The sequence below is a fragment of the Talpa europaea genome (assembly GCF_964194135.1).
Source record: "Talpa europaea genome assembly, chromosome: 8".
NCBI classification, from domain to species: Eukaryota; Metazoa; Chordata; class Mammalia; order Eulipotyphla; family Talpidae; genus Talpa; species Talpa europaea.
In genome coordinates, this window is record NC_140075.1 from 89613091 (window position 1) to 89640652 (window position 27562).

A 27562-nucleotide genomic window follows, 5' to 3' on the forward strand; every position below is an offset into this window, starting at 1 on the left:
GAAGAGTAAGACATAAGCAATGACTGTCCACTATAATAGGAAATATAATAATCAATATAATAATATAATAATCAACCCATTTTATGAGTATATTTGGTGAAATATTGTGAATTAATCTTGGAGGTTAGTAGGAATGAAGAGTACTATGATATAGTAAATTACCCTAATATAAACCATATTACTGATCATTTTGCTTATCACTGTAGGAAAAGTTAGAGAGAATAATTAAGCACTTTCATCAATTTAACTTGACCTAATTCATACTAGTTGGGGTTAGAAAGAAAGAGGCTTGGAGGAGGACTCTACAAACCATAAACATCATGCAAAGATATAGGTTCTATTCAAAACCAGCATCCAGTTTCTGATTCAATGGATATCTTTCCTTTAAAATGAAGATAGACTAGGGCCTTCTTAGGGGCGCAAGGGGTTAAGATGCAACCTATGAATTTATCTGCAACCTCTGCAGCATGAGTTCCATCCCTGGCCAGGGAGATACCCACATGGTGCAGCAGACATCTCTTGACTGGCCCTCTGCTCCCCTCAGCAGTGTATTTCAGTCAGTCTGCCTGTTCTGTTCCCCGCTGTGTGAATCCTCTCACTCCCTACACCTCTGGCCTCTACCCCAATTCTTGTATTGCATAAATAAAAAAAATCTTTAAACAAAATAAATAAAATAAAATGAAAATAGACTAATCACAGGAGAATGTGGCTGTGGAAAAGACATTTAGAATTTGGGACTTTATGCGCTGCATTTGTATCCCCTCCATTTACTGCTGAGTTTCTATATATTTCAAAAGTTCTCTGAGTGCTGACAGGGAGGAAAATTCTGCTTTTTAAAGTTCTGGAAATTTTTTAATAGATCAAGATTTTCAATGTATCCCAAACATGGCTAGATTCTATGTAGATAAATCTCAACCACATCTCAATGTTGCTGGGATTATTCACTTCCTTTCTTTTCCCAGAGTAACTGTCATTCCCAAACACAGATTAGGCATTTAGCCCTAGCAAATATGGTAATCAAAACAGAGGGTGATCAGCTTATTCAGTTACCCATCTGTGCTTCAGCTGTGATGTTTAATTTTCATTTCCTCCTAACCAGTCAGGGATATCTGATAGACCTTTCCAGGGGATGTTGTAACTTCCTCATTCTCACAGAAGAGCCGGAATTCCATTTAGAAAGAGAAATTACATTGGGTTTGATCAATAACCTCAAAGAACTAAGAGAAAAAAATTACCTGTTATTTGACTTTAATAAGTACTTGATGTCTATGATTTGTGTTCTTGTGTTAATTGTAGGGTCACTAGCAATTAGATTCACCATTGTTAACATCTAAAATTGATTTAAATGCAAAAGGAATCAATACTTGAGTTAAATGTTTAAATATCATGACACTAACAAGAGACTGAGTCTTTCTAATTGAATTATTCTTTCCTTTTTGCATTTTAGAACATTTTGCATGTCTACGATGAAAAATATCTACTGTTGTGAAAAAACAGCAAGTAATTTGCTGTGGTAGAGACGGAAGGCAGTGGCACAGGTGGGAGTTTTAATTGTAGTTTGTAGAACTAAAATATCTTAGCACTAAATTTCGCAAGACCACAGCAATTGATGTTTTTAAGCGCTCATGAATGTTTGTACTGTTTTTTTTTTTAAAGATTTATTTATTTATTCATACAAGAACTGGGGTATAGGCCAGAGGTGTGTGTGTGGGGTCATGAGAGGATTCACCAGAGACTGAGTGGGGAACAGAACAGGCAGACTGACTGAAATACACTGCTGAGGGGTGCAGTGGGCGAGTCAGGAGAGGTCTGCTGCGCCAGGTGGGTAGCCCCCTCGATGGCCAGGGATCAAATTTGTGCTGCATATGCTACAGATAGCTTCACAGTGCTGTGCTTAACCCCTTGCACCACCAGGGAGGCCCTGTTGTACTATTTTACTTACTTAATCTTTACAATAACCTTATCTAGCAAGTACTAAGTGAATCAAGGAGGATCCACCTCCACCAAGTTTCAGGTCAGGCCTGTTATAATGATTAAAGAAGACAAATTAAGTGATACAATCACACTTTAGTTAGCATTTCATGAAGCAGGCAGTCCCCAATGCAGAGTCCAGAGAACTGCAAAATGAAGTGGAAGGCAGGAAGATTTTATATGATGAAAAATAAGGAACAAGGAAGAAGAGAGAACAAAAAATGAATAAGGATCAAGGAAGTAAGTAGAAAGCCCAGAGTTGTTTTGGCATTTGGGGATTGGTTGACTGCATAGAGTTAATTTCTGATGAAGTGAAGCATTTACAAGAATGCAAAAAAAACTTTAAGATTGATTTATTTATGCATACAAGAGCTGGGGTACAGGCCAGAGGTTTGGGAGGTGAGAGGATTCACCAGAAACAGAGTGGGGAACAGAACAGGCAGATGGATTGAAACACACTGCTGAGGGGAGCAGTGGGAGAGTCAGGAGAGGTCTGCTGCACCATGTGGGTCACCTCCCTGGTCAGGGATTGAACTTGTGCTGCAGTTGCTGGGGATAGTTTCCTTCATAGTGCTGTGTCTTAACCCTTTGTGCCACCAGGGAGGCCTGCAAACTTTTTTTTAAAGATTTATTTATTTATGCATACAAGAACTGAGGTACAGGCCAGAGTTGCAGTGGGCGGGGGTAGGGTGCATGTGAGAGGATTCACCAGAGACAGAGCGGGGAACAGAACAGGCCGACTGACTGAAATACACTGCTGAAGGGAGTAGCAGACGACACAGAATAGGTCTGCTGCACCATGTGGGTAGCTCCCTGGCCAGCCTGGGGATGGAATTTGTGCTGCAGAGGCTGAAGGATAGCCTCATTCAGTGCTGTGCTTAACCCCTTGCACCACCAGTAGGGCCTAAGAATGCAAAATTTATCTAAGTTTCCATTTGCTGATGTGACAGCCAGGGCAGGAGCAGCTTCCTTTTGGGCCTAAAAAGTTATTTCAACAGGTTGAAGTCCTCGTCTGCTCTGACTGAAGATCCAGAACCCATAACCTGTATGCTATGTTTTAGTAATTTTGTGATTTGAGTTATTCAAAGCATGTGCTTCAAACACGAAAGACTGGTATATTCAGAAAGATGCTGGGTAGTAGTTTTCAACTACTTGCTTTTATATTTTATTAATTTAAGTCACAAAAGCTTTCTGGTTAATTTTGGTGTCCCCCACAAAGCCTAAATTTTGTTTGTTGAATTGTACTCTACAATTGTAATATTGAATTCACAAAAGGCTTTATCAAGTTCAAATCTTTAGACTCTCACAAGTCCTTTAAAGAGAAATATTAGAGTATAAACAATCATAGTCCATAGAAACAGCTACAGTCTGAGCTGGGGGGTCTAAACCTAGCTCACAGTGTGTATGATGTGTGTGGTGTGTGTAGTGCGTGTGTGTGAGTGTGTGTGTGTGTGTGCAGCCAGCAACACACAGGGCAGTTTCTCTGTTGATTCAAGTACATGGGTAAAGGAGAGTCTAGAGCCCTCAGTGGCTTTTTCAGGCTTTAATGATCTTTCTATGCCAATTGTTGTGTGGCAATCAGGTGCCCCAGCAAATCCTTACTCTCCCTGGGCAATCTGGCATTCTCTCGTAGTCTCTTCCTCTCATAGCTGTTCTCCGTCACACTCTGTCCTCTGTGACACTGTCCTTATAACCACTCTCTCAGCTCAGGTGTGCCCACTTACGTATGCCCACACCATGCTCCAAGTGTCCAACGTCAGGCATGCATAATCCCAAGCCTAAGCACCTTGGTGCCTCCTGCATTCAAGGCTGCAGGTGATAGTCACAGAGGTGAGCAGCATAAAAGACTGAGCAATCTTCATTTACCCTACAGTGTGTGTGTGTGTGTTTGTATATGCATGCACATGTGTGGGCATGTGAATATGCACAGGAGCTTGTGCACCTGATTGTTAGTGGTGAGATCCCCTGGTTAGTAGGGACTTCAACCAAATAAATTGCATTTAAATATTGTCTCTGTTTGAAAGTATCAAGACCCCTCTATACAGATTGTTCTTGTTCTTTTTTGTTCTCAAGCATCACTTGAGAAGCCAAACATAGTTATGCAAATGTGTGCCAAGTAGGCCCCCACTGGGCCCCAGTGAAAGCTATAGCAGGATCTTTTGTGTCCTGACAATTGTTACTCATATTTAGGAGTACTTAGTTTTCAGAGTTGGAACCTGGGGAGAGGATAAGTGGGGATGAAATTAGTAAATTTGCAGAAATTCCTGAGAACCAACACTATTAGAACAGTTGCGATTCAACACTATTAGAACATCTCTGAGGATGGAGATAATTTTGACTGTGGTCTATTGGTAGGAAAGAACACCAACAGGCCCCAAACGGAAGTTACCACAAGGCAAGGAAAGTGTGACCTGGTTCAGCAATCACCCTCAGAGTGTCTGGGTCACACATCATGTTGGTGAGGTTGAAAGTCCCACTTGACATTGATACCTCAACATAAAGAATGTCTTTTAGAGGCAGTGATGGAGCATGTAAAGGGAAAGCAACACATTTGATACCCCAAGCCCACAATGTTCTGGGCTGAAAACAGCATCGAAAGGAGTTGTCATTCATCCATTTTTGGTTCAACTATTTTAAACCTAGACAAGTTATTTGTACTCCAAGGTATCAGAGTACAAATAGCAGCAGTATTTAAATACATGTTCACTTTAGGTGAATATATGTTTTACTTGAGAATTTTTTAATACTCTTTAACAGTTATTTGTTTGAACTCAATTTTCTTTGCCAAAGGTTATTTTAAATTTGGAATCACTGATTCACTCCATTTTGTGAGAAAATATTGTATCAGATCTATTCTGAACCTCATAAAGCTCTACCTATCATTTTCTATCTTTGCTGTCATGGGAAATTCTTTATGCGGAAGCCTGTTTGCTAAGTGTTTGGGTTGGGGCCTCCCTGGTGGTTCAGGGGTTAAGTCTCAGCACTACCAAGCTATCACCAGCCACTGAGGCACGAGTTCGATCCCCAGACAGGGAGCTGACTAACCCACATGGCCCAGCAGTCCTCTCCTGTCTCCCTGCTGCTCCCCTCAGCAGTGTTTCAGATCCGCCTGTTCTGGTTCCCATTCTGTCTGTAGTGTATCCTCTCACCCCCCACACCTCTAGCTTACACCCCAGTTCTTGTATGCATAAATAAATAAAATAAATCTAAAAAAAAAAAGTCTCACAGCTGATCAGCACTAGCCCTGGGATTTGAATTAGCTATTTCTGACTTTTAATGCAACAGATCCTCCCTCACCTATTGTTAAGTGCTGATGATGGTTGTGACTGAAAAATGCTCTTCATGGAGGAAGCATGTCTGAGTTCAAATCCTGAAACTTTCATTTCTCTGGTTGGGCAAGATACTTAACTCCCTGAAGCCTGGTGTCCTCATATGTACAGTGGGAGAAAATGACACAGAATTGGAAAGTTTTTTGGGACTTACTGAACTACAACTTTTAAGTGTCTGGTATTGTAGTTTTACAAGACACACCTTGCAGTCTCTCCCGATGGTTTCTAGCCTTTGCAAATGTACATTACCTCTAATTTTTTGAGATTATACCAAGGAACTAGGTGTGTTTTATTATAAGGACTTAGGAATTTCAGGAGAAATAAATAAAATGGTCAGTATCTTTGAGGGCAGCATGGAATAACACAAAGCTCTCTAATCAGCAAACTGGTATTGATTCCTCTCACTAATTAAAACACAAGTTTAAATTTCATTCATTCATTGAACAAATATTTACTGAAAATCTATTAAGTGCCAGGCATTGTTCTAAGCCATGGGAAAATTGCAATGAAGGAAATAAAACAGAACTCCTTACCCTTAGAGAGCTTACAGTCTAGTGCAGTCATTATATACCAGACTTTTATTCTACTGAGTGATTGCAGTATAATTCAATAGCAAATTTAATTACGTAAAAATAATATTTATACTGGGCCTCCCTGGTGGTGCAAGGGGTTAAGCACAGCACTGTGACGCTATCCGCAGCCTCTGCAGCACAAGTTCAATCCCTGGCAGGCCAGGGAGCTGCTTACATGGCGCAGCAGACCACTCCCTCCTCGTCCACTGCCCCCCTCAGCAGTGTATTTCAGTCAGTCTGCCTGTTCTGCTCCCCACTCTGTCTCTGGTGAATCCTCTCACCCCCTGCACCTCTGGCCTGTACCCCAGGTCTTCTATGCATAAATAAATAAATTTATTTTTTAAAAATATTTATTTATTTATGCATACAAGAGCCAGGGTACAGGCCAAAGATATGGGGTTGAGAGGATTCATTAGAGGCAGAGTGGGGAACAGAACAGGCAGACTGACTGAAATACACTGCTGAGGGGAGCAGCAGGCAACACAGGAGAGGTCTACTGCACCATGTGGGTTGCTCCCTGGCCGGCCGGGGATCGAACTCATGCTGCAGAGGCTGTGGATTTCTTCATAGTGCGGTGCTTAACCCCTTGCATCACCAGGGAGGCCCTAAATAAATTTAAAAAACAAAGAGGGGAAGGGAATTAGATAATAGTCAAAAGATGGTGCAACCCAAGTGTTTACCAGCATATGAATGGATAAACAAAGTATGTGGATACATACAAAGGAATATTAATCAACCTTAAAAAGGAATGAAATTTTGACACATGCTACAAAATGGCTGAAAATTAAGGTAATATACCAATAAGTCAGTCACAAAAGGACAAATAGTGCATGATTGCACTTACATGAAATACCTGGAGTAGTCAAATTCACAGAGTTAGAGAGTAAAAGGCTGGTTGTCATGAGCTAAGGAGAGAAAGGATTGGAAGCTGGTGTTTAATAAGTATATTATTTGAGTTTTATAAGATGAAAATAATTTGAGAGATTGGCTACAAAATAAAGTGAATGTACTTAATACTATTGAACTGTACCCTTAAAATTGCTATATTATCTGTATTTAACCACAATTAAAATTTTAAAAGGGGCCTCTCTGGTGGCACAAGTGTTTAAGCGTCAGCACTATGAAACAATCCACAGCTACTGCAGCATGAGTTCCATCCCTGACCAGGGAGGTGACCCACATGGTGCAGCAGACCTCTCTAGTCTCACCCACTGCTCCCCTCAACAGTATACTTCAGTCAATCTGCCTGTTCTGTTCCCCACTCTCTTTGATGAATCCTCTCAGCCCCCCTCCCCACCTCTGGGCTATACCCTAGCTCTTGTATGCATAAATAAATAAATCTTTAAAAAAAATTTTAAAATGAATGAGTTTCATCTTCAACTTTTTATAATGTTGTGTAATTTTTGTCCTCTCTCTAGTATAATAGTATTTGTTTCTGCTGGACTTAGAGATAAATTTGTAAAAAGTATATTCTTTTAAAAAAAAAAATTTAGTGGGCCTCCCCGGTGGCGCAGCGGTTGAGCGCTGGGTTGCGAAGCTGCCCGCGGCCTCTGCGGTGACGGTTCGATCCCCGGCTGGATCCCCGGCTGCTCCCCGGCCACCGGAGGAGGGTCCCACATGGCGCGCAGACCTCTCCTGCCGCCCGCTGCTCCCCTCAGCAGTGTACTTCGGTCCTTCTGCCTGCTCTGCTCCCCTTTCTGGCTCTGGTGAATTCTCTCACCCTCCCGCGCTTCTGACTGTACCCAGTGCATGTGTAAACAAAACAAACAAATAAATAAATAAATAAAACATGCCTCTATTTAAAAAAAAAAAAATTTAGTTATTATGCATACAAGAGCTGGGATGCAGGCCAGAGATACAGCGGTGTGAGAGGATTTACCGAGACAGAGTGGGGAGCAGAACAGGCAGATGTACTGAAATACACTGCTGAGGGGAACTGCAGGCAAGACAGGAGAGGTCTGCTGTGCCATGTATGTCACTTTCTGCCCAGGATTAAACTTATGCTACAGTGACTGCCCATAGCTTCATAGTGCTGATGCTTAACCCCTTGTGCCACCAGGGAGGCCCCCAAATGTATATTCTAACTATGGGTGTTGCCTCATTTTGTAATTTTACAGAAAGAAGTGAATTAAGTAATAAGAAAGGAAAAGACATTATATAATCTTTTTTTAAAACATTGAAATAATGAGTCATTAAGAAAGGTGTCTAGTGATGTGTACAGAAAGTGACTAAAATACACAATAGAATTAGCAAACCAAACAGTGGAAGGCAAACTCAGACAGGACTTCTTGCTTCTCAGGGCAGCCAAAGCAAACAAGGGTACTTTGTATTGTGCAGTGAAGGTCAATAAACTCAGATTTGACCAGTTCAGGAGAGCAATGATGTAGAAATCAGGACCTTTGCATTGGCGCCTCACCCAAAAATTCAAACCATAGGATAAAACTCACATTCAAGCTGTGTTTCTGTTGCCTGGAAAGTGACTTGGGGAAAAGAAAGCAAACAGCCAGGTGTTGGATTCCAGGAACCTATTTCATCAGGCCATTTAAGGGTGAACAAGGTTAATTCATGTTCTAATTAAAAGGTAAATATAATGCTTTTGAAGTGACTTAAAGGCCTACAGGAGGTTCAGAGGTACCACTAAACCTTAGTTCAAGAAGGAAAAAGCATAATATGGTATTCTTTTTTCTCTTTAAAACATTTTTCCTAAAACAAAACAATGCAAAAAACTGTCTTCCTGATTATCCAAGTATAACATGCTCATGGAGAATTTTGAAAATATATTGCAGTGGACAGTGATTACTTTGATGGCCCAGCAGCTCTCTTCTTCTCTAGGTATATCACACTCCTCATCACACTAACCATTTGGTGGGAGTAGAGTACTGATGCCTTTTTTAATTTTTATTTATTTATTTGTTTGTTTGTTTGTTTTAAATATTTATTTATTTATTTATACAAGCACTGGGTACAGTCAGAAGCGTGGGAGGGTAAGAGAATTCACCAGAGCCAGGGCGGGGAACAGAACAGGCAGACCGACGAAATACTCTGCTGAGGGGAGCAGCAGGCACAGCAGGAGAGGTCTGCACGCCATGTGGGACCCTCGCCGCCAGTGGCCGTGGATCGAACTGGCACTGTGGAGGCTGTGGGCAGCTTCGCAGTCCCAGCGCTCAACCACTGCGCCACCAGGGGAGGCCCTCATGCCTTTTTAAAATTAAAAAAAAAAAAAAAAAAGAAAATCTGTGCTAGCATAAGGAATGCTAACTGAGCTGATTTGCCCCTACCAAACTCATGGGGAATAGTTCCTGTTTACATCTTTGTTCTAAGATGTGAGCTGCATAGACAATATACTAAAGGGAAACCTATGCCTTTTTTTTTTTTTTCACTGAGTTGTTCTATTGAAATGCAGTTGACAAGCAGCACTGTATACATTTTAACATCCTACCCATTCCAGAGCATGCAGTCTGTGGGCCTTGTACAATTCTTCTAGACATGTATGTACCTCTTTTTAGCACTTCAGCATGGATTGGTCAATGTCTGTATGAATCCAGTAACTTAGCTCTTAGATGTTAAAGACTCATTTGCATATCTTTGAATCCTCAGTGTGGAGCACAGAACTTAGTATAAATACAGTGGGGTTTTGGTTTAAATTCAACAAGCCTATCCAACAAAGCTGACTTTTTGGAGATTTTCAGAGTTCCTGGTATTTCTAAAGGCTGGAAATGGGCCTTTTAGCACAATTTTGCTCCTCTGGGACAAGAACTGAGGCCCAAACCACAGACCTGTTTTTATATTTATGTACAAATGTATTGGCATTACAAGATTTAAGTTTCACAAAATTGGCACTGGGGAGCTCAAATCTCCAATGAACGTTGCCATAGTCTTTACATAAGTGAAGATGAATGGGGAACATCTATGACTTATGTTAACCCAGACCTCTGGGGAGTGTGCTTAGAAAGTAATATGATCATCAGGCATATAAGGTAATATGATCAGATTTGGGATATTATTTCAAAGGTTGCATTTACCTATTTCCTTTTCTTTAAAAAAATTACTTTGGCTTTATGGAAAAACCTAACTAAGAAAAAGCAAAAAGGTGGTTTACAGAAAAAAATTAAAAAGCAGTTTTATTAATAGGCCATATAATGAAAAATGATTTTTTAAAAGATTTATTTATTTATTTATTTTATACAAGCACTGGGTACAGTCAGAAGCGTGGGAGGGTGAGAGAATTCACCAGAGCCAGAGCGGGGAACAGAACAGGTAGACCGCCAAAATACACTGCTAAGGGAGCAGCGGGCGCAGCAGGAGAGGTCTGTGCGCCATGTGGGACCCTCACCAGCGGCCGGGGATCGAACCGGTGCTGCAGAGGCTGTGGGCAGCTTCACAGCCCAACGCTCAACTGCTGCACCACCAGGGAAGGCCCCTGAAAAATGATTTTTTTTTAAAGATTTATTTATTCATGCATAAAAGAACTGGGGTACAGGCCAAATGCACAGGAGGGTGAGAGGATTTACCAGAGACAGAGCAGGAAGCAGAACAGGCAGATCTACTAAAATACACTGATGAGGGGAGCAGTGGGCAAGACAGGTGAGGTCTGCCACGCCATGTGGGATTCTTGCCGGCTGGGATCGAACCCGCACTGCAGAGGCTACAGACAGTTTCACAGCGCTTGCTCAACTGCCTGCGCCATCAGGGGAGGCCTGAAAAACAATTTTTTGTAGGTCCCAAGTGAGGGTCTGTTGTGATAAACAGAGAGGAATACTTTGTTTTTAACATTTCAATGGCTACTATTTTTGAGTGTGCTTTAAGGGATTTCAAGTATCTGATAAATAGTTTTCCCTCCTCATTTCTTCTTTTTTTCTCTTAGTTTCCTACCTTAGACCCAATTCAGTTTCCCACATAAACCCAATCTTGACCACATGTTTAATTTATGTGTCCCAGACTCTGGATCACAGGGTGTAGGGAAAAGTACGCTGTTAGACTGTTGTTTTCAGAGGATCCACAGCTCATATTGTATTCCCTGTGCCTTCATACCCAACAGGAAAGTGGTGAGACACACAGAGGGAAATGGCAACAATCTCTTTTTCTCTGCTCATTCATCCTTCTTTCCCCATTCCCCAAAGACAGACAGACAGACAGACACACACACACACACACACATACACACGCCTTCTGTGCTTAGAAATAGGAACACTTTGTTCAGTTTTACTAATCCAGTTTGTCAGTCATTACTGTAGCTCGCCTATTTAGCACCTAGAAAAGCATTCCTTAAAATGCAAATTCCCTACAGATGGGGCATTGGGATCAATATACCACACCCAGACTATTATTTAAGGCACTTGGGGATGTAGGGCAATGCCTGAGGGAAGGGCAGACCCATTAGGAAGCAAAGATTACACAGTAAAGAAGGTGGAAAGGTATGGAAGCAGACCTCAGGGCACCTCACCTAGCTCTACACGGTTAAATCATCTGAGGGAAGCCCCCCTGGTGGTGCAGGCGGTTGAGTACAGTGCTGTGAAGCTGTCCGCAGCCTCTGCAGTGCCGGTTCGATCCCTGCCGGGCCATGGAGCATCCCACATGGTGCAGTAGACCTCTCCTGTCTCGCCCGCTGCTCCCCTCAGCAGTGTATTTCAGTCAATCTGCCTGTTCTGTTCCCTGCTCTGTCTCTCGTGAATCCTCTCACCCTCCCGCACATCTGGCCTGTACCCCGGTTTTTGTATAAATAAAATAAATCTTAAAAAATACCATCTGAGGGGGTTCACAGGCTGTTGACTTGATACCAATTGTTTTATCTTACATTTGCAGCCCTTGACAGTTCAGTGTACTTTCACTCTGTAATTATTTGATTTCCTTTATTAACCTTTTTTCTTACAACTACATGGATCTCAAATATAATAACATCCAACATACCCATTAAAAAAAGGTAGGTCCCAGAGAGGTGAGCTGATATTTCCCATATCTAAAGCTGATTAGAATCCAGATTCCCTGATGCCTAAACTCTAGGTTCTGTTTACTATTCCACATAGACTCTTTAGACATCTGCTAGTTCAAATACAAGTAATGAATATATCCACAGAGAGAATATTTTTAGAAAGTATATCTATACATAAGTATAAATAGCTTTTCTGTACATCACTGCTATTTTGAATCATTGATCTAAAAAGTCCCAGTGAGTACATTTTTGCTAATGCTCTGCTTGTCTGTCAAACTTTAGCCAACTTCTATCATCTGGACTAAGTGGAAAAACCTTGGAGAAGTAAGGAAAATAATTACCATAAAGAACATCCAGTAGAAGCTAGAAGATTCAAGAACCACTCTCAGGCTCTATCCCAAAATGTATAGATTTATTTTTGTGCTCTAAATAGGAACAGTACTGTAATCAATTTAGCCATGAAGTTTGCTAATTTACTGCAAGTGAACATGATTTGAAGGAATGGATGATTGTTTGAGTCACCATTCCACAAATAATTTTTTTTAAAGATTTATTTATTTATACAAGAACCAGGGTACAGACCAGATGTGCTGGAGGGTGAGAGGATTCACCAGAGTCAGAGTGGGGAACAAAATAGGCAGACTGACTGAAATACACTGCTGAGGGGAGCAGTGGGCAAGACAGGAGAGGTCTGCCGTGCCATGTGGGTACCTCCCCGGCCAGCCAGGATTCAACCATACTGCAGAGGCTGCAGACAGCTTCACAGCACTGCGCTCAACTGCCTGTGCCACCAGGGAGGCCCTCAACAAATAATTTTTAACTGACTACTATACTAAATACCAGGGAAACAAAGATGAAAGTATAGAATAGTTGACTCATAATTGCAGTGATGGGTTTAAGTGTCACACTTCAAAAACTTACAAATCCTGAGGCTTCCCTGGTGGCGCAAGGGGGTAAGTTCAGTACTCTGAAGCTATCTGCAACTATGGCAGCACAAGTTCAATCCCTGGCCAGGGAGGTGATCCACATGGCACCGCAGACCTCTCCTGACTTGCCCGCTGCTCCCCTCAGCAGTGTACTTCAGTCAGTTGTCCTGTTCTGTTCCCCACTCTGTCTCTGGTGAATTCTCTCACCCCCACACCTCTGGCCTATACTCCAGTTCTTGTATGCATAAATAAATAAATCAAAAAAATCTTATAAATACCTGTCTAATCATAGAATGGATCATGTGCCATTCAATTTTTGAGGGTGAACAGAGTTGCCTGGAGGATATGATGTCTAGTAAGTCATGGAATGGGGAAGGTAAGAAAGAATCTGGTCTCTTTAGGGAAGGAACAGTGTTATGTGGCTAGAAATGTGACTAACAGAGAAGTAGTGCCTGGACTTTGGGCGCTGTGTATGGTAAAGGGTTTGAGTGGTATTTCCTAGGCAACAGAGAACCATTGAAGTGTTTAAACTGGAAAGTTGGCAGTGGGAGTCTTGAATTCTGAAAGTTCTATCTGAATATACTTGTAATGTAGCCCGAAATGAGGCCTAGGCCCTGGGATGCCAGGTAGATGGTGATTGAATTAACTCATTTGAGAAAAGACATGTGCCTAGATTATAGCAGTGACCCAAGAAATGGAACAGATGGAATCAAATATAGATACAGTACAAGAACGGAGTTGGAGAGATGCAGTGAATGAATGGAGGGGGTGGGAAGAAAAGAAGAGTAGACACTCTGTAGTGAATCTCAGATTTTTATTTGGCCACTCCATTCTAAGATTAGACAGGGATTTATACCTTCTTGAAGTATGACATTTAACACATCACACAATTATGAGTTAATTGTTCTATACTTTCATTTCCAAGTGGGGAACAGACTTAGGGCAGAGATAATAAATAATTTAACTTTTCATATGTAAAGTCATAGGTGACAATGTGAAAATATTCATAAGACAGTTAGAGGACTGGAGGCTGGAGTACAGGACACAAGTTCAGACTGTGATAGTCACCCTTGAGGCAGGAAAGCTAAGGTTAACACCAGGAGGCAGAGTAAATAGAAGACTCAGAGAGCACAAAGGTCTGGGAGTACTTGGGGACAAACTGCCACACATACTTCAAGAGCTCCTGAAGTAGTTTCTATCCAACAGCTTATGACAAAGAATCCTAATTTACACTTACCTCCTACGATGTCATTCTTTTTTTTTTTTTTAAGAGTTATTTATTTATGCATACAAGAACTGGGGTCCAGGCCAGAGGTGTGGGGGTGTGAGAGGATTCACCAGAGACAGAGTGGGGAGCAGAATAGGCAGATCGACTGAAATGCACTGCTGAGGGGAGCAATGGTTGAGACAGGAGAGGTCTGCTGTGCCATGTGGGTCACCTCTCTTGCTGGGGATCGAACTCGTGCTGCAATAGCTGTGGATTGCTTCATAGGTTGCGTCTTAACCCCTGGTGCCACCAAGGAGGCCCCTCACATCCCCCTTTCTTTCTTTCTTCTTTTTTTTTTTTTTAAAGAAAAACACTGCTGAGGGGAGCAGTGGGTGAGATAGGAGAGGTCTGCCTTGCCATGTGGGTTATCAAACTTGTCCTGCAGTGGCTGGCAGAGCTTGATGCACTGTCTTTAACCCCTATACCACTAGGGAGGTCCCCCACTTTCTCCTTTCTTTATAGCACTGAATCTATTATCTCAATCTATCTGAATTATTTACAATCTATTATTGTTAGAAATGGTGATATGCAAAGGTAAATGTCCACATTTATTATTTAAGGGAAAAAATAAATTCTGCTAAATAATCATTTCTAGAAAATTAGAAAAATGGGATGGAATCATACATTGAATTGCATTTGAAGGGGTTTTATTTAATTTACTAGTTGCATTATAGTATCATTGTACAGTTGGTGCCAATCTACTTTATTACCTAGGAGACTATTACCTAATCTCATCTTCGTTGCAGTGTGGGAAGCATAGACATCATTTAACTTTAAAATTAGGACCAAACTTTACCAAGGCCAGGTCTTCCTCATGCAACTCTGTCCATAACCTTTAAGTCAAACCACTGGTAGATTTTGGTTAATGGCAGTGCTTTAAAGATAGGTGCAGTGAGCTTTCAATAAGGCTAGCGACGAAAGGTCTTTGATCTTTTCAATTTAATTCCATTAAACCTTATAGAGTACTACATTCAGATTTTGGGACATCCAAAGCAGTGACACATCTCTCTCCTTTCAGGATGAAAGATGAAATCCAATCATTTAGCTCTTTGTAAGTAGTACAGTTAAATGAATTGCTTAATTTTATACAAAGATCAACATGGTATTTATTGTCCAAAATGGTATTTATTGTCCTTATATTTGCCAATTTGTTTAGGTGGGTTTGAATTTTTTTCCTTATTGTTCTTCAACTCCCAAGGGCTAAATAACTTTTTCAACACGAGATATGTATAAATATAAAGTTTATTTAGCATAGTGTTTAGAAAAATAAGTTCACATCATTTCAGAAAACAAATAAAACACTTAATTGTCCAGGCATAAACCCCTATTACAGTACAACATACATACTTTAGATCTCTTTGGTTGGGTAATTTAAGCACAGAAATGTTCTGGGACATGCTCTGTGTGCCATCACCTAACAGTGCAGTAAAGACTCTGTTACCCCACCCCATGACATACATTCTGTATAGATTTCTTCTTTATGTAAGGCACAGTAAAACCATAATGAGTATATAACTGGTTGCCTTTTAAACATACAGTACATGCAACAAAAGAATAAAAAAATTTGAGAACCCTGAAAAGCCAAAAGTCACATGCTATATAATTTTGATTAATAAAATGTATGGTGGTAACATTAAATTAACATGAACTGTATCATTTAGATACAAAGTAACCATTAGGCTCTATCAGCTAAGTTCTAGGAAGACTGAAACATATTTGCAAAATGTACTTCTTTTCCCCAGTTTTCCTGAATTACTTATATCTTTACCATGAGATGACTTGTCAAAAACATCTTAAAGAATGAATAACCTTTGACTATGTCTTAACGCACACTTGTCTAACATGTAGCAGGGCAGCTGCAACACATGCCCAGTAAGCCATGTTAAAAAACATGCAAGATGCAAGGGCATATACAAGGAGATTTAAGGTCAGTGTGCAACTTAACTATGGATTTTTATCTATGGCTATAAAGTCTACCTGCCTTTCACAACACAAGAAAGGCACAAAAACGTGTACATTTCAGTCTTTTTATTACTATAAATATACATGAGATATAAAACAGTACAACACAGGTGCTCTTGCTTGATTGAGGAACAAATGCACCTTCTTTAAATGACAGACTGTCCTTTACGAGATGTAACTAAGAGCTAAATGCCAAATTCTGGCTGATAGAGTGCATAGATAGGCTCACACCAAAATTTCCACAGCCAGCAGCAGGCATTGGGGTTTGCAGGGAGAGTTACTTAACCCCTATTTCGATTCCCCTTTGGGGAATCATTACAGGGTCATTTGCAGCATCTTCAAGCATTGGTTTATGTAAGAGAGAAATTCTGCCACATGAACTCTAAGGGTTCTGAGTCTGGCTCTTGGTATTGCAAAAAAGAAACATTTGCAATTCTGTGCAAGGAGATCATGGGGTTTATCTTATTTCATTCACATATATATGGGCTACATACCAACTGGCCCTTATTATTTACTGAAAGAATAGTAAAGAACAATAAGTTCTTTATAATGTGCATTGATTCTTACCTGGTATATTGTGTAGCTACCTGGAGTAATTATAGGGGTATAATTACATCACATTGAGTATGAATGGATTTCCTAGGCAAGTCTTAAGTTTTGTGCTATCTTTTTCTTAAAGGAAAAAAAGAAGAACTCTGAATAGAACAGAGGCTTTTTATATTTTTGGAAGACATATAAAACTTTTCTAGTTATATATATAACATATATAACTTTTTAATCCTTTCCATTTCCCATATTAGATGGGTTATTTTAAAATAACTAACAAACCTTGATATCTGCAGCAATCAAGTGGAAAACATCATTTTCATGTAAACTACACTATACAACCATGTAATTATTCTCAGTAACATAATCAGCACACCTGAAGGAGGGAAAAGATGTATAAGAAGCAGTGGAGTGGAAGGAACTCTAAACAACTGATTTTGTAAAAAAAACAAAACAAAGAACGCTAGTTTCAGCAGTTTAGAAACATTCACTAATTTGATAAAAATGGGATCTAAGTTCTTTATCAAAATGATGGGAGAAGAATTCTTCATAGGGCTCTTCAGCTATGCCTGCAAGTTCCATCTGCAGTAACAACAAAAGTGAAATCCTCTGCGGCCCATGTTCAACAGGCTGATGGGCATCTAGAGTGGACCCTTGTTCTGATCCTAAAGAAAGCAAGGCATGGTGACTTCTTTATGTTCAACTTTAAGTTATCTCGGAAAAGATCATTTTCTCATTTTTCTTGCTTTCTTTACTCACTACATAAATGTACTTGCATTATTACATCTTGTGTTCAGAGTCCTGATAAAATCTATAACCACAGCTTACAACATCATCAAACAAGCTTCTTACAGAAACCCAAAAGATTTCCAAGACATGATAATATAGTGCAAACAACAGTTATATGTCATCATGTAACAACTAATTAAAACATTGAGACCTAAGTTTCAACAGGAGAGCATTTTGCTCGAAAGAATTTACATATTCTTTGCTTTAAATAGTTGTCAGAGACTACAGAGTTGATTTTACATGGTAGTCTATAATTGTTATTTTCATTGTAGTGAATGCATCAATAATCAGTTGCTCATCCATTTGTATCATAAACATACATAAAAATACAAGTGAAACTTAAGTTCTTCAGATTTAAAGCAATTTCATGGTAAAATTAACCCTGTTAGAGAGTAGAAAAGAGCCATCAGTGCTTTTGCTGATACTCTGTACCTTAGTAAGAACAATAAAAAGGCCACAAGGTAAAAAGGCACATAGAATTCTATAGAAAACATACTTAAATGAATCAGAGTGGCTAAATAAAGAACAAGGATGTGAAAAAAAGTACCAAAATTCCAATATTGGGAGTTAGGTTTCCTATTTCAGTGTTATTAATATGGACCTTAATAGACTCCTGATAAAAATCATTACTTTCAAAATCCTACAAAAAGTAAAACTTTGTTGGAAATAACTATGTTCACTTCCTGTTCAAACAATAAAAATAAATTAAACAGTAAGAAAACATTTTTCTTTTCAGTTCATAGTGTCAGAAGTATAAGAGAAACATATACAGCATAAATAAAATTCACTGTAATTACTCAAATCCTTGCTCATAGGACTAATATATTTACACTCATACTGTTGTTTCAGAGTTTTTAGTGGAGTTGCAAACTTTCTCAGCCACACTGAACTATTAGCAACCACATCTGGAAATGTATAGAGACAAACCAAGACTTTCACAAAAATGCTGAAAAACAGAAAAGCATATATTCAAAAATATACCCTTAGAATATAGTGTGGAGTACCATTTACGTTTCTTAATCTTATCAATGCCCATGGAGTAAAAGTAAACAAAAAGAATCATATTGTTTCTAATGCTCTCTAGCAACATTTAAGTTTTTGGTAGGTGTATAATTTTTAATTAAAAAATTATTTATCAATTCCCATTTGACCTTAAAATTATGTTAACAAAATGATATACTTTGACTTGATGCATTTCAACTTGTTCCTTTGTCTCTATTTAAAAGAGAACATTATGTGGACAAAGCTGCAGTACTGCAGTTCTATTTCTGCATATTTAACTGTGATCTTCATGTAGATCAATCCAGTCTCTTGAATGCATTTACTTGCAAAACTAGCATTTCTCTTCAAATGGGAAAATGCTTTATGTCCTGAGGGCTTTGTGAAAAGGTTTGCCCCCTATTGCCAAGGAAAAAAAGGGGGTGGGTGGGAGAGAAATGAAGTTCACAAGTCTTGCATATCTTCATCCAATTGGACAGTTTGGAGCTTGGCAAGCTCTTTTTTGTCCGTTTCTAGGTCTTCACAGACAGTCTCTACCATGCCCTCTAGAACATATTTGGATTTGGAGTCCAGCATCATTAAGTTGCTTGCTGCTTTGCCCTCAGAATTTGTTAAGAAATTCTCTTTTATGTTAGCTACTGATTGTAGAACCAAACGATGTTCTCTGACGAAATCCTGGTGGACTGTTGGGGAAGGGTGACCCACTTGGTCTTCAGCTGTTGGAACTATCTCCCCAAGGGCAGCCTGGGTCATGGGGACTGATAAGAGATCTTGACCAGTAATAAGGGAGCAGTTCTGAAGAGTTGCATAGTTAGTATTGCTGACAGATGTCACAGTAGATTTGCTTGCCACAGGTGCAGACATTGGCTGGTTATCAGCAATGTCAGGATTTAGCTCTGTGGGATTTAGTAGGCTAGGGGGAGTTAGGGAAAAATTGTGAGTTGGGGATACGTTAACTAATGGGGAGGCCAGTGGATGGAGGCCACTCCCCGAGATATTTTCAGAAGACAGGTTTGCATTTACTTGTGCATTCTGGTTGACAGACATCAACTGAGAAAATACAAGGCTCCTCTCCAAGCCCTCTTGTTTAACAGATCCTATAGTCTGGCCTGAATTAGGAACAGTGTAAACCACTGCACTGGGAGCAAGAGAGCTCAAGAAAACCTTTCCTTGCTGGACTGTGGCAGACTCACTTGTAAATGTGCTCCCATCTGAAGTGCTTGAATTTACTGAAATATTACCTAAAAAAAAAAGTACAGTGTGTCATTGATGGAAATGATAAGCAAAGAAAAAAAGTTACTTTTTAACACACATGATTTTTTTCAGGTTCAGCTAAATCACCTTGAGCAGTTAAAACTATAGATTTCTAGGCTCCACTCCTGTGTCCAATTCAGTGAGTCCCAGAATAGGTGCAGTTTTAAACAACCCCCCCAATAATTCTGATGACCAAGTGGGAGTGAGAACTACTGGTTCAGAAATCAAGCATGCAAAAAAAAATTCCCCAAGTTCTAATAATTTCAGTTGTTTCTGGTTCATTATTTCTGACTTACAGTATCTCAATTAGTTTGTATTTATTGCTAATTAACAAAACTAGAAAACACAAACATGAAATAAAATGGTTTTGTTTAGGACAAGTTCAGTAATTGATATAAAATATAGATAGAAATGTAGAAAATATTACCTAAAATAAGTTATTCTGAATCGTAAGTTAACTGTATAGACCTGTATAGACAAATTGCAAACTTTCACCAAACTAACCACAAAGCAATGTCAAGTCAATAAAACGTTCAATAGGCTTTTTCCCCCCTTTATGTCACTTCCTAATTTTCAGTGTTGTAGTGAGAATTAGTAAAAATAAAGTGTGCTTTTCAAAATTTAGAATAACATAAAGAACCGGAGCTAATGCATCTTTAAAAGGTTTGTCTTTGAGACTTTTACTATATGGTCTGCAGAGACCAGAAGCAGAAAAAAGAAATGAAAGAGAAAGCTGAGATGTTCCAATTAGGTAACTCAGCCAAAGCAGATGAATTGGACACTCCCCCTCCCCTTACCCAGCATTGAACATTACCCTTTTCTTTCTGAGTCTTTATATAAATGTAGTGAAATGGTGGTAATGACCTCGCTATTGAAAGCAAGATGGGTCTGGGGGAGTAGTGTGACAGAATAATCCAGATGTAACTTTTACTCTGACCATGGATTAGATGTTCAGTAAACTTTACTATTTTGAGAAAACAGCCCAATGTTAACGGTAATTTACCTAAAACATATCCCTTCTTGAATTATTAGAATAACTGTGATTATATTACTCCTATAGTGATAAATAAATGTCACAGGGCTGTTTATTTCTCTCAGATATTTTTAAGCAAAGCAATGCTTTTAAACCAAAAAACCCTAGAAAATTCAAACACTGATGTTTGAACTTTAAAATGCATATTCATATTCAGAAAAAAAAATTTATTTTTTAGTTTGAAAACATTCCAGTATCTTGTTTACAAAATGATTATTTTTGATAGAGCCATAATATAATAGATGCAACATTCTTCCCAGTTGCTATTGAATATAAACAGTATTTCTAAATGTTTCCAAGTACTATTCAATATAACATTTCTGAATGTGTAGAAGTTGTAATGTATAAATAAAGGGGAAAAAGCAGATGTGATCTGCTTTCACACCTGCAATTGAATTGTAAATTGTAATTTGGGTTGAATTGTAAATTACAACTGCAATTGAATTGTAAATTGAACAATAATTTCAAAACCATTAAAAAAATTTCCAATTTTAAAATCACAAAGGTGCAAAGCATGTCATAATGGTGATAAGAATATTTTCTCAGATTATAGAGTAAAAGATGGTGATACTGTTTTTCCAAATAAATTCTAGCTATAAAAAGATAATCTACCTTGCATCTAGACATTTTTAAAAAAAGGCCTCAGTACTGTTTTTCAGAAAGGCTGAATTTCCAAATGCTGTATTTAGAACTACAATACACATTTACTATAAAATAAAGGCATGTTGCTTCCTAGACTCATTTGGGTTAAAATTATGTTTTCAACTTACCCAGACAATTTACTGTTGACATTCCTGTCATTTGATGTTAGCTATTTTAACTGAAAATGCTATTCTTATTAAATGTTCGATTAAAAATCGGCTATCAGTTAGTTTATAATAATTTTCTATTGTAGCACTTTTCTAGATTAAGATTTACTTTTTTTTGATTTATGCATACAAGAACTGGGGTCTAGGTCAGAGGTGCAGTGGGTGAGGGGATTCACCAGAGCCAGAGTGGGGAGCAGAACAGGAGTGAGGAGCAGAACAGGCGGATCAGCTGAAATACACTGCTTAGAGGAGCAGCGGGCTAGACAGGAGATGTCTGCTGTGCCATGTGGGTTAGCTCCCTGGCAGAGGATGGGACTCAGGGGAACTCAGGCCACAGTGTCTGGTGATAGGTTGATAGTGCTGAGACTTAACCCCTGGGCCGCCAGGGAGGCCCACTTTTCTAGGTACTATGTTATAAGTATTTCTGTTTTTCTTTCCCTCCCCCACATAAATACCATGCCTTTTATTCAAATTGTTGTTCTTAAAATGTTACCTACTCTTTAGAAATTTTTCTGATGAGAGAAAAAGGGGTTAGAGCTATTAAATGTAAAACTTAGCACTTTGGTTTTCCCTGTGGTTTGCATATGTTTGTCCTAATTTGGATAGTTATTTAGCTCAACCCTTTTCATAATTTAGAACAATGAAGAAATGAAGTGTGTTGCAGGACTCTTGCTTTACTACTATTTTTACCTAAAGAGAAACAAATGTACAGAATGAAATTCGCTCCACAACAGTTTTTCCACGATGGTCTCAAATAAGCTGATGTAGACTGTAATAGTGGAAATAGAAGAGCTGTGCAAAAATTGATCTTTTTGACAAAATCATTTTACAGGATGCTGATCTTTAAGGCAAATGTGTACACTAGTATCTCCCACTCCTGAATTCAAGGACCTATGCAACATCCTCTGTCAAATTCTAACCATTCCTATTTCTATATAGAGAGAATGACACAGAGCCATCCAGACATGTTTAAAGTCGGAGAAAAACCAGCATGTCAGCCTCAGGTTTCCTAAATTCAGCTCAGTGCTTTCTCTATAGAATTACCTTCAGTAAAGACGCAAAAAACACAAAATAAAGCCTAGGGTTGCCTTCATAAATAAACCCATACACCTTGGGGACAAATATACATAAAGAGCAATGGAAATCCAATCATATTTTTTTGAATTTCTTTTGGATCTGTTAGTCCTGATTATAGGGGTAATAGGAATTAAACACATTGATCCAGTCTTTTCAACTTTTGCTTCTAAAATACTTTTTGGTCAAATAATGATGCTAAGGTGAAGGGTGAGTATTCTTACCAACTGCTCGACTAATTTTGTGTTCTTAGCCATAGTATAAATTTTTAATCTTAAAATGTCAGGCAATGGTTATTTTGTAAGCACCTATTGACTTATCATATTTCTATAATTGTAGAACTGGCAGGACTTGCTATGAACGTATTTTTCCATTCAGTTATTAGGAAAATAAAAGCCCATCCCCATGATGCAAGGTAATCAAGCAAGCTGGATATTACAATTAAAGGCTATTCTGTAGCTGTGGCAGCCGATTCGGTATCTGAACAGTAACATCAATCTATAGCTCTCACCAAATGCGTCATTTACAGCTGCTGACTAAAGATTCATGGGTGCATTATGGTACCAAATGGGACTTTTACCTTGTGAAGCTGCCACTGAAGAAGGAGGCAGCTGCAGTGGAGAGAATCCAATGCTCCCATTAAGAAACTGGCCGTTTGCTCCGGAATTGGGGATCTGGACAATGCCATACTGGTTAATTTGCACGGGTGTAGTAAAAGTCACTATAGAGCCACCATCCTGGGAAGCTACTGTTTGAATGCCTTCTCTTTTCACCTCAGTGCTGGGGATCAGCCCTGGAAATGACACAGGGGCACTGGGGCTGTAGGAGGTGGTGGCTGCCGAGTTAGTTGAAGAACTCTGGAGGACTTTGAATTCCTTCACATCCTGGGAGGTAGACCCCAGTATATCGGTCATGGATATACCATTGCTTACAATGTTTGATGCCACTTTTGGTGGGTTCAGTGAGACTGTCTGTGTATTTCCCACATTTAATCCATTAAGGATAACTCCATTGGGTCCCTGAATAAAAGAATTACCATTAAGGAAGACAGGTGAAGTACTTGCAGGTACCAAGTTTCCATTCAACAAAACTCCAGAAGAGCTTAATGATATCTTAGCATTTCCAATTTGTTGCATATATACTGGCTCCACATGACTAGAAAGGCTGAGGTTGGTGACACCATCAGATGAACCAGAGAGTGGATGTGGAGACAAATCCTCATGTCCCTTGCTTGATTCATCTTCAGTGCTGGGATTGCCATCGGACTCACTACAGAGAGGGGGAGATCAAGACATCTGAAGGTCAGGGAGGATGACATTCTTCATAGCGCCATTTGTTTGGAGACCCAGTCTCTAAACGCATTAAAGGCAGTATTTAAAGAAAGCACAGCAAAGGTGTCTTGTAGTCCTGTTTAAACTATGAGACCTCTCAGCAGAATGACTAGAGAATCTGGTAAGACGTACTCTCATACCTCATTTTTACTACTAATAAATTGCTACTAATACATTTTGGGTACGTGCAGAGAGCTGGAGAATGCGAATTCAGCTAATAGATTTACAGGAGAATTGTACAAATGTCTTCATAGCATCATTGTTAAATAGGCTGCTACCACAGGAAAAATACATTAAATAGTCAATGTTTCCCGTTCAGAACACCTTCCCCTCCCCTCCAATCAATTCAGATTAGTGTGATTTTGAAGGTAGATGAAACTGCTAAAGAAGCAGGAGATGGGAAGGGTTCAGTTTTGTTTGCCAGTTAGTTAACAAGAGATCATTTCTCACCTGCTCCCAAACTTCTACTCCACCAGACTGACAACTCTCTCTTTCAACAAAGTGGCTGTCCTTGTTGTAGGAAAGGCACTTTCAACCCAAGAACAGTTATGTGCAGTCGCCTTTGAATCCAAAGGAAGCCATAGGGGCCTATTTAACATACACCATCCAGTGCCCTGGTGAGGTGGGAGGGAAAGGGTGTGGGTCACTCACCGGCCTCAGACCCGTTCCCCAGTAACCTCAGTCCTTCAGTTCCAGAGGGACTCAGTTCCTGGCCCCCCAACTGGGGGGCCTTGGGGGACATACCAAATTCGGAGAGGGGTGTTGGGAATTCCCCATTTGGTCTGAGGCTGGGGGGTGGGGAAGAAGGAGAGAGTGGCAGTTTGGAAGAGTGGCAAGACTTGACCCAGCAGAGTACCCAACATCTCCGCAGAGCCCGGCGGTCGGTTCACTTTCAAGCAGAGGGGAGGGGATTACCCGGGCTTGGGGCTGCGGGGCCAGGAGCGCAGAAAGCGTTTTGATTTACGAGCTGAGTCTGAGCTGCCGTCGCCGTCTGCGAGGGTGACTCACCCGGGTGCGGGTGGGAGGTAGATCCGGAGGGGGGCCTAAATCAGGCAACTGCGAGGGGGGAGGGGAGAGGGAGGTCTGGAGTTGACGGGGTGGATTTGGGGGGCTAGGCTAGCGGAGTGTGGCAAGGGCGATCCAGGGAACGTGCCCGCTGGCGGGGAGGCGGAAGCTGCAGGTCAGCAGGTCTGAGTGGGGCACCCGCTCCCCACCCTCTTGTCCCAGGCCCCAAGGATCCGGGCTCCCAGCCGCTAGCGGCCCGCGGGGCAGCCAGTTTAGCGCCCCCGACGCGCCTCCACTTGCTCTCCCCGCAAGTCAGCGGAAGGATGCACACAGATCGTCGAGTGCGTTTTGTTTTGGTTACAGCGAGGCCAGGCTCGGGCGCAGCGCCTCCCTCCTCGCCCCGGGAGAGCGGCGCGGGAGCCGTCGGGCCCGCAGGGGTGCAGGGGTGCAGGGGCGCTAGCGGCCGGGGCGGGCCGCGGCGGGCTCTGGAATGCGCAGGGTGATCACCTTCGCCTGGCCCAGGCGGGCTCCTCACCTCCCAGATTCCTTCCCAAAGCAGAGCCTTCAGCCACTTTTGGATTCTTTCTCTCCTATCCCCGCGGGGCTAACGACACCAGCACTTTAGGTGACCTTCTTCTTACTTTACTTTTCCGAAAAATACAGACAGACACGCACCCCAGGTGTCTGAGTCGGGAGGACGCATAAACTCGTTGAAAAACCTGTTCTTTTCTACTAATTGGGCAAAAAGACCTGCCAGTCCGAAAGTTCAAACTTGCCAGGGTGGGCGCTCAAGGGGGGTGAGGAGGTGATAGCGCCCCCATTCCTTTTCCGCCCATGCCAGCCAAACCCTCCCCGCAACAACCGTCCTAGGAAGGGGTCAGCCTCGTAGAGTAGGGGGGGCCGGTGGGGGGAGGAGGAAGCAGCCCCGCAGCCCCACTACCCCCGCGGCGCTGAAATCTGATCCGAAGGAGCTCAGAATCAGGTTTCAAAACACAGTGGAGTCGAGCGGCACCAACACCCCACGTTGCCGCGGCCGCGCAGGAGCCATGGTCGGCAGGGTGAATGATTAACTCTGTCAGAGAAAACCTCGACGTCCTCAGACCCCTTTTGGGGTGGCTGGCCCCCAACCACACTCTCCCCTCTCCAGAGCGGCCTCGGCGACCTCCAGCGAAGGGCGGTGGGGCGGGGGGGGCGGGCAGGCGAACCCCAGGGGCCAGGGAGCGCGCGCGCCCGGGCAGCGTGACCGCCGCGGAGGGGCAGGTCCCCGGCCGCTCCGGCCACCTCCGCGGGCCTCGGCGAGCGGCGCGAGCTCCTTCCCAGCGCCCGCTCGCGCTCCCCGCCAGAGCCCGGGAGAGTGGCAACTTCAAAGCCCGAGCAATGGGGGTGGGAAACCGGGCAGCAGTGACCAGCCGAGGTGGGGGCGGGGACTGAGTCCTAGGCGGGCGACCAGAAAGTTCTGGGGGGGAGAGGGTGGGGGAGGGGTGGGGGAGGGGACGGAGGCAGGGTTCCCCCGCCTCGCGCCGCCGCCGCCCCCCTTCCCCGGGCGAGGAGAGAGGTGGGGGCGGGGAGAGGTGGGCAGCCGGACCAGGCTGGTGGGGAAGGTAAGCGCCATGTTTGCGAGCACTCGGAGGAAAAGAAAGCTGGGTAGGGGTGGGGGGAGGAGGGGGGGGAGAGGAGGAAAGTTGGCGCTCACCTCTTGGACTGGGTCTCCGAGGGGTTCCGATCGCGCTGCCGGCGGTTCTTGAACCAGTTGCTGACCTGGGTGAGGGAGAGGCCGGTGATCTTGGCCAGGTGCCGCTTCTCGGCGGGCGAAGGGTAGCGATTCTGCTTGTAGAGCTCCTTGAGCGCGTTGCGCGACTTCTCCTTGAAACAATACACCGTCTCCTCGCCGTCCCAGATGGTGCGGGGCAGGGGGAATTTCCTGCGCAGCCGGTACTTGTCCACGGCGCCCAGCGGCCGCCCGCGCGCCCGCTCGGCCTCGGTGTAGCGCGCCTTGTACCAGAGCTGCTGCAGCAGCGGGTGGTTGGCCGACTCGAAGCTGTGGCTCTCGAGGATGCTGTAGAGCTCGGGGTAGATGCCCTGGTGGAAGGCCACCAGCGCCCGCGCCTTCAGCAGGCTCTCGTTGCCACGTAGCAGGTCGCTCTGGGGCAGGGACCACAGGAACCGGGCCAGGCGGTCCAGGTTGCCCCCCTGCTGCAGCGCCTCGCACACGCAGGCGACGTGGTCCGGCGAGAAGGCCAGCGGGGGCTGCGCGGCGCCGGCCGCGCCGAGCTGGTGCCTGCCCAGAAGTTCCGCGCGCAGTTGCGCCCGCTCCGCCGGCGCGGCCCCTTCCTCTGCGCTCACCCTGGCGGCCGCGGCCGCCGCGTCCCCCGGCTCCAGGGGGAACGGGGCTGGGGCCGGCGGGCTCAGCCCCGCCGCCGCGCCCCCCGCCACTTCTCGGGGCGCCTCCTGCCCTTCCGAGGCGCTTTCCATCCCATTCTCCTGCTTGATGTCCGCCGCACTTGCAATCTGCCCGGTGGGGGAGGAAGAGGACATTTTTTGTTTATTTTCCTCACTCCCTCGCACTCTTTTCCTCTTTCTTTCCCCCTCTCTTACTCCTCCTTCTTCGTCTCCCTCCCACCTCCCCCCTCCGGAAAGCCCACTCCCTCCCTCCCGGTTTCGGCTGGATCTGGCCGATCAGGTTTCCCCCCGGCCACGCAGTCACCATTAAGATAGCTGCTAGAGCAAAGTAGTGTAAAAGGATAGCTGCTTTCTGCTGTTCCCCCA

General features: G+C 42.5%; 1 protein-coding gene across 1 annotated transcript; it reads right to left on the reverse strand.

Annotated features, from left to right (window-relative positions):
- Positions 1-18734: 18734 nt before the first annotated feature.
- On the reverse strand, positions 18735-27331 carry LOC311175870 (homeobox protein SIX4; the record flags this gene model as incomplete). The annotated part of the gene is made up of 3 exons (XM_084241032.1): positions 18735-19531; positions 23041-23729; positions 26490-27331. The coding sequence occupies 3 exons, from the start codon at positions 27329-27331 to the stop codon at positions 18735-18737; spliced, it is 2328 nt and encodes a 775-aa protein (XP_084097158.1).
- Positions 27332-27562: the final 231 nt, after the last annotated feature.